Source organism: Gracilinanus agilis, chromosome 3 (genome assembly GCF_016433145.1).
Source record: "Gracilinanus agilis isolate LMUSP501 chromosome 3, AgileGrace, whole genome shotgun sequence".
In the NCBI taxonomy this organism is placed as follows: Eukaryota; Metazoa; Chordata; class Mammalia; order Didelphimorphia; family Didelphidae; genus Gracilinanus; species Gracilinanus agilis.
The window spans coordinates 170,380,681-170,395,402 of record NC_058132.1 but is presented as its reverse complement, the minus strand read 5'-3'; the positions used below and the strand labels follow the sequence as shown (position 1 = coordinate 170,395,402).

Below are 14,722 nucleotides of genomic sequence, written 5' to 3'. Positions count from 1 at the left end.
TTTTGCACAAACAAAACTGATGTAGTCAAAATTAGCAGGACAGCAAAAAACTGGGGGGTGGAGGAATTTACAGCAAGTTTCTCTTATAAAGGCCTCATTTTTTAACTATATAGGGAACTGAGCTAAATGTATAAAAATAAGAGTCATTTCTCAATTGATAAAATGGTCACAGCATATGAACAGGCAGTTTTCTGAAAAAGATATTAAAGCTGTCAATAGTCACATGAAAAGATGCTCTAAGTCACTATTGATTAGAGAAATGCAAATTAAAACAAGTCTCAGATGCCACTTCATTCCTATGAATTGACAAACATGACAGGAAAGGAAAACGACCAATGTTGGAGGAGATATGGAAAAATTGGGACACTAATGCATTGTTGATGCGATTGTGAACTGGTCCATTTTGGAGAGCAATTTGGAATTATGCCCAAAGGGCAACAAAATTGTGCATATCTTTTGATTCAGCAATACTACTTCTAGGTCTTTATCCCAGAGAAGTCAAAGAAAAGGCAACAGGAACTATCCTTATAGCAGCTCTTTTTGTGGTGGCAAAGAATTGAAACTGAAAGGGTTACCATCAATTGGAGAATGGCAGAACATGTTGTGATAAATTATTGTGATGAATTATAATTGTACTATTAGAATGACAAGCAGGATGATTTCAGAAAAACCTAGAAAGTCTCATATGAACTGTTGTGAGGAAGTTTACTGAATTATTATTTAGGAGACCTAGCAAGCAGGGCTGGAGAATTCTAAATGGAATGGGGAAGCAGGAAGTGTGGCCTCTCCCTCTGAGATGGACTCCATGGTGGTTGGGACAAGTTGTAACTGATCCTGGGAGAATGGCAGAACATGTTGTGATAAATGATTGTGATGAAATATAATTGTAACTATTAGAATAATAAGCAGGATGATTTCAGAAAAATCTGGAAGTCTTATATGAACTGATACAAAGTGAAGTGAGCAGAACTAAGAAAATACTGTACACAATAACAAGAATATTGTAACAATGATAAACTGTGAAAGACTTTATTCTGACCAATGCAATGATGCAAGATGATTCCAAAGGACCCATGATAAAAAATGTCATCCACTTTCAGACAGAGATAGAACTACTGATCTCTGAATTCAGACTGAAGCATATTTTTTCTTCTTATTTTTCTTGGGGCTTTTGAGTGTGTTCTTTTACAATTCAGCTAATATAGAAAAATGTTTTGCATGACTTCACATGTATAATTGATATATCATATTACTTGCTTTCTCAAGAGGTAGGGAAAGGGCAGCAAGAGGGAGGGAGAAAATTGGAATTTAATATTTTTAAAATACTAAAAAATTTTAAATGTAATTACAACATTTAATAAAACAAATAAAAGCATATTTTTAAAAAAGAAAACAGACCCAAAAGGACTATGTCACCTGCCCAAGATTACACAAATAGAACAAAAATTTGAAGCCAGTCTTCTGATTATTGAACAATTAATTGACAAGCTTTTATTAAGCATTTGCTACATAACAGACATTATTCTAAGTACATCTTAATGAAATGCATTATTTTTATACAAAGAGTTCATTTTAAATATGTAAAAGCAAATGATCTTCATAGTTTTAATAGGGTAAAAATATAAATATGTCCTCAAATATTTATGTATGAATGACAAATATAAAATGAACTCTTAAAGGGAAATTAGCAACGTCAAGGATATATCACTAACATTTTGAAATAAATGCCATGCTCCTCTAAAAATATTCCCCTGTTAGAAATGACACCAGACTGCATGATCCATGTTCTATATACATGGGACATGAAATAAAAGTTAGTTGATTAACAAATAAATTACTATCATATAACTTGTTGCAAAGACTGAATGACATTTCTTCTATACTAGTAGATTATTACTACAAGGCATCATTTTAGGGGTCCTATCTTGCCATTTAATATTAAGTATGTCTCAGGGTTTATTCAAGGAGCTGCAGTGTCAGTTCGGTCATGTTACAAAGCTGTAAGTAAAGTTGACTTTTATACTATGCTTATATTACGTATATTTTAATTACTACCTCTATAATATAATGTTGAACTTTGAGTAAAAAATACAATTTTACCATGTAACTATTGGATTTTTAAAAGCCTGGCTTTGATCCAGGATTAATGCTTTTAATCTGAGAAAAGGCATTAATAAGAATCAACATATCAGAGAAATGTTAAAAGATTTTATGATCTTTAGTAGTCCAAATTCCTTTGTGGTTACCTGGTAAACAGATATAATTGAATGATTCTAAAAAAAAGGGGAAAGAAATCTGTCCTAACAAAAGCTTTCAGTGGCAGTGGCAAGGTAATGGATACATATGGAGGCTAAAATCAAAATAGCATTTATTTGCTATTATAAAGGAAGTAGAAAATAAATATTTTAAAATTGCTCCTATTTATCAACTTGCATACAAAGTCAAATAAATATACTACAACTTCCATAAAAGTCCCAAAGAAAAAAGACTTTGAAATAACTTCTGACTATGAAATGGGTATCCATGAGTTATTCTAATATCTAATGTATAAATCCAATATTTTTACAAAGCCTGAAGATTAATAACTAGCTATTAAATATATTTTTAAAAGTCTGACAATATGGTTTTATCTGTAAGCATATAAATTAAGAACAGATGGGTACTTTTTATTCTTGCATCAAATAAATTCCAACGAGACATGCAACTACTATGAGTTTAATGATTTCTTCTAAAAGTAAATATTGAATACAAAGAACCATACCTTTTTTGATTATCTTGAAAATTTTGGTACTCTCCTATTTTCAATAATTCTCTATGCAACTGTAGTCGTTCCATTTCTATAATTCTCAAGAGATCATCACGTGACTGTAATTCATTTTTCACCTCTGAAAGTCCTGCTTCCATGGTCTAAATAGAAAATCAAAATGATTTAATGTAATATTAAGACTTCATGATCTCATGGGCTGCAGTAAAATAATTTTATATTTCATAAGCTAGTCTTTATAAAAAAAAGAACTAATGCTAAGCATTTTTGTTAAGTAAGAGCAAAGTCTATAGATTTCTGTATTGCTAAAGCTCCAAGTCCTAAGTCATAAAGTCATAGAACTTTAAAACTAGAAAGAATCTTAAAAATCTTGTAGGCCAATAACTCCATTTTAAAGATGATGAAATTGTGGGCCAGCACAATTACTTGCCCTCAGTCACACATTTCTTAATAAATGAACTGGTTCTAAAAAATAGGTTTCTGGATTTCTCATTCAATAATATTTAGGACAAAATCATTTTGTCCATTCACTGTCAATATTCATGACCTAAAATGGAAATAAGGCCTCTCTGTTAATAAAAAAAATCTTTTAAGGAATACTGTTAGACAATTTGCCTATCACGATCGTACTCTACTACCCTGGAAAAAGGACTTAATACATTTGGTGAATCAAATTTAATTGAACTGAGTATGTAGAAAGGGAAGTTGTTAATAAGAGTCACTATGTCTCCATCAAAAACACCTCATTTGAGTCGGGCCTAGAGACAGGAGGTCCTAGGTTCAAACCCGGCCTCAGCCACTTCCCAGCTGTGTGACCCTGGGCAAGTCACTTGACCCCCATTGCCCACCCTTACCACTCTTCCACCTATGAGACAATACACCGAAGAACAAGGGTTAAAAAAAAAAAAAACAAAAAAAACCCACCTCATTTCCTTTTTCTGTCAGGGCTCCTAGGCTGATAAATGAGGAAAATGTCATAGACATTCTATACACCTAGCTTTCATCAATGAATTAGTGAAAACTTTTAAAACAACCTTTTTTTTACAAGACAGGGATGATCTGGGGTAGATGGCAATTTAGTTAGGTGGATCTGGAATTGTTTGAATGATCAGACCCAATTAGCTGTGTGACAGTGAAGCAAGTTACTTCACAGAGTCTCAGTTTCCACAAGTATAAATTGATGATAATAGCTATAATACTTATCAACCAATCAAGAGGCACTTATTAAGCACCTGCTGTTTTAAGCCCTGTTCTAGAGACCTGGGAATACAAAGAATGAAACAGTTCCCCTTCTAAAGAAGCATTTCTAATGGAGGATACAACACACACACACATATGTTTTGAAAAGAATGTAGTCTAAATACAAATGGTTAGAGAGGAAGAACATTTGAAGACTGGTAACCTGCAGAAGGTAAAACTTTTGCTGTATCATTAAGGAAGAGGATGTTGTGAGGTAGAAATGAGGGGGATAAGCCTGTGCAGAGGCACTGATATAGGTAAGGGAATGGCAGATTTTCGACAGAGAGAAAGGCAGTTTGGTTAGAACAAAAAGTAGATAAAGAAAATGTAGAATGAGACTAGAAAGACAGTTTGAGACTTGAATTATGAAGGGCTTGAAAAACTCAGCAGAACGATTTATGCTTCATTTAGAGGCAATAACAGGAAGCCACTATAGTTGATTGAATAGGGCAGTGATGTGGAGATCTGTGCTTAAAGAAAATCACTTTGGCAGCAGAGGATTGGGGATGGAGTGAGGAAAGATTTGAGGTGAGGAGTTCAAAGAGACGGCTACTGCAATAATACAGGCAAGAGGGAATGGAGGCCTTAACTAAAGTGATATCTACGTTAGTAGAGAGAAAAGATCCCATAATTATAGAAAAGTCAAGCTAAACAGCAACTTATCAAATATATGTGTTAAGATCAGAGTGAAGAGTTAAAGATGAAGTTGTGAACTTAGGACACCAAAAGAATAGGAGTGCCCTTGGCAGAAAATGAAAAGTTTTACATTCCAAAACAAACCCAGGAATTATATGAATACATTACAAAAACTTTTCACACAGAGACAGATCTAAAGACACTTGGAAAAACATTAATTGCTTGTGGGTTAGCTGAACCAATATAATAAAAATGACAATTTGACCTAAAGGAATTTATTTATTCAGTGCCATAACAACCAAACTACCAAAATTTTATTTTCGTAGAGCTAGAAAAATAAAATTCATCTGTAAGAACAAAAGGTCAAGAATATCAAAAGAAATAATGGAAGAAAAATGTGAAGGTGGCTTAGCCCTACCATATTTCAAATTGTATTATTTTTAAATTTTTATTTAGAATATTTTCCCATAGTTGCATGGTTCATGTTCTTTTCTTCTCCTGCAATTTCCCCCATAGCCGACATGCAGTTCTATTAGATTTTACATGTATCATTGATTAAGATCTATTTCCATATTATAGATAGTCAAACTGTATTATAAAGTGGTAATCATCACGACAATCTGGTCCTGGCTAAAAAACAGAGTAGTGCAGTTGGCTAACCTGTTCCAAGTTCGAGTGCCCAGAGTCCAAATTCAAGCTGTCTGTAAGCCCCAGAATTACCAGGGAGAGATGAGGAAATACTTGCTTTGGAAACTGGACAGAGGGGTGGGAATGCAAAAAAAAAAAAAAAATGTCCGGCGGGGGCAGTGCTTGGAAGAGGAGGAATGAGCAGCTTCCTGAGTGCCTGTTCTGGTCTTCTACCATATCTTCATCAATGCTGGAGTAGTGGATCAAAAGAATAGATTATGTATGCAATACACAGTAGTAAATGACCATAGTAACCCAAAGATCCAAGCTTTTAGGAGAAGAATTAACTGACAAAAAAATGCTGGGAAAACTAGAAAAGTGTACGACCATCATCTGACACTGTATACCAAGATTAAATCAAAATAGAGACATGATTTAGCATAATAGGAAATATCATAAGCACATTAGGGAGCATGGGATAGTTTACCCATCAGATTTATGAAAATAGGAATAATTTATGATCAGACAAGAGTTAGAGAGCATTGAAGGATATAAGATGGATAATTTTTGACTACATTAAATTAAAAAGTTTTTGCATAAACAAAATCACTGCAGCCAAGATTAGAAAACAAAAATTAGGAAAAATACTTTTTACCATGTCTCTGACAAAGGTCTCACTTCTCAGATATATATAATGAAGTCAAATTGATAAGAATACAAGTTATTCCCCACAGATAAACGGCCAAAGGATATGAATGGGCACTTTTCAGAAGAAGAAATGAAAAAAACTATCTATGCTCATATGAAAAAATTCTCCAAATCATTATTGATTAGAGAAATTAAAATTAAAACAATTCTGAGATCACAAGTATCAGATTGGTTAATATGAAAGAAAAGGAAAGTGATAAATGTTGGAAGGGATGTGGGAAAATTGGGACACTAAGCTACTGTTGGTGGAATTTAGAACTGATCCAACCATTCTGAAGAGCAATTTGGAATCATTCCCAAAGGACTATAAAACTCTACTTATCCTTTGATCTAACAATGCCACTAACTATGTCTATATCCCAAAGAGATTTAAAAAAAAGAAAATAGAACCTATTTGTACAAAAACACTTATAGCAGCTCTTTATATGTTGGCAAAGAATTGGAAATTGAAAGTATGTCCATCCATTAGGGAATGACTGAACAAGTGATGGTATAAGATTATGATGGAATACTATTGTATTTAGAAATGATTAACAGGACAATTTTATTAAAAAAATCTTTTTTAACCCTTACCTTCTGCCTTGGAGCCAATACTGTGTATTGGCTCCAAGGCAGAAGAGTGGTAAGGGTAGGCAATGGGGGTCAAGTGACTTGCTCAGGGTCACACAGCTGGGAAGTGTCCTAGGCCTGGCTCTCAATCCACTGAGCTACCCAGCTGCCCCGAACAGGACAATTTTAGAAAAACCTGGAAAGAATTATATGAACTGATGCAAAGTGAAGGAGGATAGTGTGTCACAAAAACCCAAAGAGGGGAGAGAATCCATAGGGTGGTCAGCAGTGTAAAATGAAATGTAATAGTTGTTCAAGAAGGATAAGTACTAACAAAAAAAATCAGATTTCATAGTTAAGAAATCATTAGGGGCAAGCAGGTAGCTCAGTGGATAGAGTGCCATGTCTGGAGATAGGTGGTCTAGAGTTCAAATCTGGCTTCTGAAACTAAGTGTGTGACCCTGGGCAACTTACTTAATCCCAATTATCTAACCTTCTGCTTTGGAACTGACCTTAGCATGAGTTTTTAAAAAGAGATCAGGAATTTTGGGAAGAGTGGTTGCATTTTAGTGATAAGGTTGGAAGCAAAGATTTGAATAGTGGGAAGAAAGTTTGTAGAGACAGCAAGTATTAAAACTTCAATATGTTTGTTTGATAAAGGGAACAAAAATAGAGGATGATAGAGGGGATGGTAGGATGTAGTAAAAAATTTTTAAGTATGAGCTAGATGTGGGGATGTTTGAAGGTAGATGTTTGAAGGCAGAAGTAAAGAGGGAAAAGTTGAATGAGGAAAGAGATGGGGAAATTTAGAATAGTTTCTGTAGAGATTGAGTTAAGGATCAATTAGGGAAGACTCTTTAGTAAGGGCTCCATTGAAACTGAAGAACATGAATTTGTAATGTGCCCATTAGGCACCACGGATGACTTCTTCTGGACCTGTCTGACAGCATAAATAGGATTAGAGGAAGCAGATTCTGGGAGTAATTTAAGGTTGAAGTTTGGCAAGAGTTTTAAGGGGTTATAAAACAAGGGAGGAGTGAGATGAGAATACAAGATAGTATGCAGTTTAATTGGCTAATTATATGTAGTCAAGATTGAAAAGAGAGGAAAGTTTAGTCGGAGTAGGAGAAATGCCTAAGAAAGTACTGAGGGTTGTTGTAAGAATCAAATGGGAGATAGATAGATAGATAGATAGATAGATAGATGAGAGAGATCTCAAGTACTTTGTAAATCTCAAAGTACTATATTAATATCAATAATGATGGTGATGATGCCATTAATATGAAGGTAGATTGCTAGTAGAGTACACCTAAGGTCTGTCCTTTGTTCTCAGGTGTTCAAATTTTGTTAATAGATTGGTTGAAAATATGGGTGGCTTCATGTAATATGTTTCTCAATCTGTGATGGCACAAAGTTGGGAGCGATAGTTAAATTACTGGATGTTAGAATTGGGATCCATAAAGAACTAGAGAGGTTAGATTGATGAGCCAAATCTATTAGAAGCACTTTAATAGGGATACATGTAAAGTTTAATAACTGGATTAAAAATGCAGAGGATAAAGATTAAAGCTAAATAATATTCTGTGTGAAAAAGAGGTGGGGATAAATTAATTGATATGACAACAAGGAAAGCTAATATGATACTGTGTTGTATTAATATGGCTAGTAATATTGTGAAAGTGAGGGATGAATGATTGACTCATTGACAGAGAAGTTGAGGGCCAAACCCAAGAAATATGAGAGACCTTGATGAAGGCCTTGTGTAAATGGTTTAATTTATCAGAAATTCTAGGGTACAGTGTTCACCTCCTTCAAAATGTCCCATCATTTTGATGAAGTTCCCTATTACTTCATTTATAGGAGACAAGGTAAAAGGGATCTATGAAAGAATGTCAGTCAGGTAAGTCAAGAAATTTCTAGCTACTCTACTATAGGTTAAGAGATCTCCAACAGATGTCCAAATAATTAAAGTTGCCCATAATTATAATATCATGCCCTCCTTTATCCCTACCAGAACTTGTGACATGGTTTGTGATCCAGTAGAATATAAACTCCTTGAGGACGTATGCTGTTTATATTTTTATTTTTTAGTTCCATCACCTAATATAATGCCTTACATATAGTAGACTCTTAATATGTACTCACTGTATTGGATAGGATTAGTTCCTAAACCCTTCATTTGTCCTCTCTTTATATCTAGATGGTCTATAAATACTCTAACAAAATCACTTCTGGTTGGTTCCTATGATTTTCACCTAACTGTTCTCCATTATGCTTTCTTGTTTTGGGTCTTAGATTTCTTTACACAAATATATCTTCATATTATAAAATCCAACCAGACCCATATCCCCTTTTGTCTATCTTTTTCTACTTTTTCAGGGCTATATTTGAGTCATTCATCTTATCCTTTTTAAAAAATTAAAATCATAAAAATAATTTTCTGAAATTTTGAGATTCATGTTTTCTCTTCCTCTCAACCTTCCCCCATTCTCAATATGGCAGGTATAGGTTGTATATGTGTTATCACACAATACATATTTCCATGGTTATCATGTTGTGAAAGAAAATTTACACTAGAGAAAAATTCATGGAGGAAATAAAATGAAGAATGGTATGCTTCAATCTGTATTCAGACTCTTGCCAATTCCTTTTATGAAAATGATAGCCTTTTCCATCATGAGTCCCTTGGAATTGTCCTCGATCCTTGCATTGCTGGTAATAATTCAGCCATTTGCAGTTGGTCATCATACATAATTGTTGTTACTGTGTACAATGTTTTTTTAGTTCTGCTCACTTCACTTCGGGTCACTTCACATGTCTTTCCAGGAACTTTAGGAATCACCTTGTTCATCATTTCTTACAGTACAATAGTATTCCATTATAATCATATAACCCAACTTCTTTAGCCATTCCCCAATTAATGGATATTCCTTCAGTTTCTAGTGCTTTGTCACCACAAAAAAAGCTGCTGCAAATATCCTTTTCCCCTATCTTTGACCCTCATAGTGATATTTCTGAATCAAAGATTATGCACAATTTTATGGCATGGTTCCCAATTGCTCTTCAGAATGGTTTGTATCAATTCACAACTCCATCAACAATTGGAGTCCCAGTTTTTCCAAATCCTTTCCAATATATTTTTGGGGTCATATTAGCCAATTTCCAACAATTGGAGTCCCAGTTTTTCCAAATCCTTTCCAACATATTTTTGGGGTCATATTAGCCAGTTGGATAGGTATGAGGTGGTACCTCAGAGTTATTTAAATTTGCATTTCTCTAATAGTAATTTGGAGCATTTTTTCATATAACTAAAGATAGTTTCATTTATCTCATCCTATCAAGACTTAGTGAAATTATGGCAGGTCAAATTTACCTCCTTACATAGAAAAACAATTTCAGCAAGGAGGAGGAGAGGTATCTAAAAATGACCAACATGGATTCACATGGAATTCAATGACCAACTTAGATTTGAAAAAATAAATGAAGAGAAAACAGAAGCAAGGGTAACTAAAGATGAATATAATGATGTAATATGATAATGTAAATAGTGAAGCATGGTGTGTTGAAAAAAGTGTTACATTTATATTTGAAAGACCTGGATCCAGACTGGAGAGAATAATCCAAATAATTGAGCCTGGAGAATAATCAGGAGACTAATAATAAACACTAGCTGAGAAGTGGCGAGGGCCTGAAGTTGGGTGATAAGTTATGGAAACAGTGAAGCTGATGTGAATGCAAGATACTGTGAAGGATGAAACAAGATTTGGCAAATAATTGGATATGTGGGATGAGAAAAAGGAGCAAGACATGATAATGAGATTATGCCAAAGAGGGAATTCTGAGTAACTGGAAGGATGATGGTGTCCTTGATAGAAATAGGGAAGTTTGGGAAATGGATGAGTTTTGGGGAAAAGAGAACACAATAGAACATGACCCAGACTGTAGCCCATCCATGCCTGATAATACTGAATGATGCATTCTATTCCACCCTAAATGAAAAAAAGGAAGGTGAGACTCTTATTAGTTATTATGTGGGAGCCAGAGTCCATCTATTCTCCCAACGGAACCTGCCAAAGCCCCTAAGTGATCTGGGGTTTAGAGATAGGGGAATTTTTTCAACTGTACCTACGTAGCTATACCTGTGGGTATGGGTAGTCCAGTGGTCAGGTCTTTTTCCTCTCCATAACTGCTGGGAACTCAGATGAAGGGAATGAAGGAGGAGAGTGCGAGAGCAGCAGAGTAAGTATGGTTATTCTGAAGATAAGCCCCATAATTTTGGCTTTACTTTAGAGACCACTGGCCTAGAGAAATTAGAACCTGTCTAGGGACCCACAGTCAGTGTAAGTCAGTGGCAGGACTTGGAATCATTTTTTTCTTGGTTCTGAGCCAGCTCTCTATCCACTATACTATGCTGCCTTTCAAACTAGATAACAAGTTAAACATTGTGCTAGTGATAGAGTATTTAGATTCACCAGGTCCTGAAGAACAGTATATTAGTGCTAAAAGAACTGGCCAGTGTGACTTCAGAGCCATTATCATTGTTTTGGGAAAGATCATGACAAATGGGAGTAGTACCTCAGGAACTAGAGAAAGACTAAGGTTCCAATATTTGAAAAAAAGGGAAAAGATCAATTCTGAAAATTATAGGTTACTTACTGTCCTTGACTTCAACTCCTTGCAAAATTCAAGAACTTATTCAATACCATCCCAATTAAATTACCAAAAAGTATCAAGTTAGAAAAAATAATAAAAAATTCATTTAGAACAAAAGGTCACAAATATCAAAGGAATTAATAAAAAAAATTGTAAAGGAAGGAGGCCTAGTAGAACCAGATTTTAAATTGTATTATCATTAATTATCAAAACAATATACTAAGAAACAGAAAGGTAGATCAGTGGAACCAAATAGACGTACAACAAACAGTAGGTAAAAGATTATAGAAACCTTATTTGACGAAACTATAGATCCAATTTTTCAGGCTTAGAATTCACTGGTAAATTCTTCGGTAAAAATAGCTGGGAATACTGGAAAACTATCTGGTAGAAACTAGGTATAGACCAAAATCTTATACCATCACTAAGGTAAGATCAAAAGGGACACATGATCTAAACATAAAGCAAATTAGAATATTGCCTATCAGATTTATAAATAGGAGATGAATTTATGATAGATGAGCACTGTGAAAAGTAAACTGGATCATTTTGATTACATTAAGTTAAAAAGGAGTTATACAATTAAAACGAATGTGGCCAAGATTAGAAGAAAATTGGGGGGAAAATTCTCTACTTTCTTGGATAGAGGTCTCATATGTAAAATAGACAACTGTCAAATTTATAAGAATATGAGCCATTCCCCAAATGATAAATGGTCAAGATGTATGGACAATTTTTGAATAAAGAAATCAAAGCTATTTATAGGCATATGGAAAAATGCTCTAAGTCATAATGTATTAGAGAAATGCAAATCAAACAATTAAGATGTCATCTCACACCTAATGGACTGGCTAAAATGATAAAATGTCAAAATGACAGATTTTGGAGGAAAAATTGGTGGAACTGTAAATTAATATAATCATTTTGGAGAGCAATCTGGAAACTATGTGTACCTTTAGATCCAGCAATGTTACTATTGGGTCTGTTTCCCAAGGAGATCACAAAAAAGGAAAATAACCTATATGTTCCAAAATATTTATAGAATCTCTCTTTGTGGTGGCAAAGAACTGGAAATTAAGGGGGGTGTTCATCAGTTGGAAAATGGCTGAATAAGTCATGGCATGATTGTGATGAATACTACTGTGCTGTAGGAAATGATGAGCAGGTTAATTTTTTTTTAATTTAGAAAGACCTACATGAAATTATGAAAAGAAAAATGAATAGAAAACAAGATAACATATATGCAACATTATATGAATTAATGTTTGATTAATTACTTGTAAATGTCTACCTCTAGAGAAAGAAACTGATAAATACAAAAAACATAATATATATATGTATGTATTTTTTGTCAAGTTATGCCTCCTTTATTGCAAGGAAGGGAGAGAAGAAGAGAGATACCTGGAAAGGTTAATATAATTAACAAAAAATTTAATCATAAGAAATGTATTATGAAAAGGATGATTTTAATTAATGTTTGGTGATGAGTTAGCATATGGTTTGCTCAAGGAAAAGGCTTGCCAGACTTTCTTCTTTTTCTTGACAACTAGACTGATAGTGAATGTTCTAGATATTAGTTAATGAGATTTAAGCAAAACATATGACAAAATCGCTCAAACAATTTCATGTTTCACCATCATAGTTAAGATGAGATGTGATTTAGATGACAATATCATTAACAGGTAGATTCAATTAGTTAAATAGGCTGGACTCAAAGAATGGTTCAATATCAACTTGGAAGGACGAGTTTAGTGAAGTACCTCTAGGCTCAGCCTCTGTACTGTTTAATATTTTTATTTATGACTTAAAGGCAAAGGTGTTATACTTATCAAATCTAGGGATTATGTACAATTGAGAGGAATCAACTAACACAGTATAGAACATAAGGCCAAATCAAATAAAGTGAATTTTAAAAGGGATAAATGAAAAGTCCTATCTAAAAGTAAATATCATAAACATGAGATAGGCTTAGATATGACAAAGCAAAAGTTCAACTGAAAAAGATCTGTAGCTTTTAATGGACTGCAAGCTCTATATGTGTTATCAGTGTATTATAGCCCCCCCCACCCCAAAAATTAATGGTAGCTGCAGCCCTTGTTTTTCAGTCCTGCCTTCATTTTGGGACATTTTGGGACTTTCCATTTTAATAAAGGGCAACCTTGTTGTTTAGTCACTTCAGTTGTGTCTAACTCTTATAACCTTATTTTGGGTTTTCTTGGCAAAGATACTGGAGTGGTTTGCCATTGCCTTATCCAGCTCTTTTACACAGATGAGAAAACTGAAGCAAACAGGATTAAGTGACTTGCTCAGGGGCACACAGCTAAGAAGTGTCTGAAGCCAGGTTTAAAATCAAGAAGATGAGTCTTCTGACACCAGACCCAGCTCTCTATTCATCATGCCTTCTATCTGCCCTCAATAGGCTTCCAGCAGAAATCTCTTTGTAGTTGAGTTTGACACCACTGACCCAGTACACGAAGGAGCCTCAAAGGCCATTTTGTCCAGTACCCTCCACATATAGATGAGGAGAGACCTTGAGTAGACACATGCTTTATCCAAGGTTCTCAGGTCTTCCAGTTACAAATCCAAAATTGCTTCCATAATGCAGACTCTTGATTTTGTCTCATTCTGTGCTTGCTTGCCCCCATTCTTTTTAAATATTTTTTATTGATTAATTAAGAATATTCTTCCATGGTTACATGATTCATGTTCTTTCCCTCCCTTCCTTTCACTCCCTCCCATAGTAAACATGTAATTCCACTGGGTTTTACATGTGTCATTAAACAAGACCTCTTTCTATATTATTGATATTTGCACTAGAGTAATGATTTAGAGTCTACATTGACAATCATGTCCCCATTGACCCATGTGATCAAGCAGTTGTTTTTCTTCTGTGTTTCTACTCCCAGAGTTCTTCCTCTGAATGTGGGTAGCATTCTTTCTCATAAGTCCCTCAGAATTGTCCTGGATCATTGCATTGCTGCTAGAGAAGTTCATTACATTCGATTGTGCCACAGTGTATCAGTCTCTGTGTATGTGGTTCTCCTGGTTCTGCTCCTCTTTCACTCTGCATCAATTCCTGGAGGTTATTCCAGTTCACATGGAATTCTTCCAGTTTATTATTCCTTTCAGCATAATAATATTCCATCACCATCAGATACCACAATTTGCCATTCCCCAATCAAGGAATTTTCCATTTTGCCACCACAAAGAGCACCGTTATGAATATTTTTGTACAAGTCTTTTTCTTTATTATCTCTTTAGGGTATAAACCCAGCAGTGGTATGGCTGGATCAAAGGCTTGCCCCATTTCTGCCAGGCAATTTCCTACACAATATGTGTGGGTGTGTGCAGATGGTCAAAGGATGAACAAAATTTATTCTGAATGAATTACTTTGAAATGCTGAAATGTAAAGCATTTCTAATGACAGGAGACATGTTAATGGAAGTATCACTCTAGTGCCATTTCTTGGTCTCCTCTAATTGGCTATTAGTTTAGAGTAAATGGGGGAGAGGGAATAGGTGGTGGAAAGGTTAAAACTTAACCTG

The 14,722-nt window shown here is 34.6% G+C and overlaps 1 protein-coding gene across 1 annotated transcript in view; it reads right to left on the bottom strand.

Moving 5' to 3' along the window:
* DEUP1 (deuterosome assembly protein 1) overlaps positions 1-14,722 on the bottom strand; it is a 104,277-nt gene that overhangs the window by 47,452 nt on the left and 42,103 nt on the right. The window contains exon 6 of the mRNA XM_044666220.1: positions 2,762-2,907. Coding sequence (XP_044522155.1) covers positions 2,762-2,907 — 146 coding nt within the window. The remainder of the gene's footprint in view (positions 1-2,761; positions 2,908-14,722) is intronic.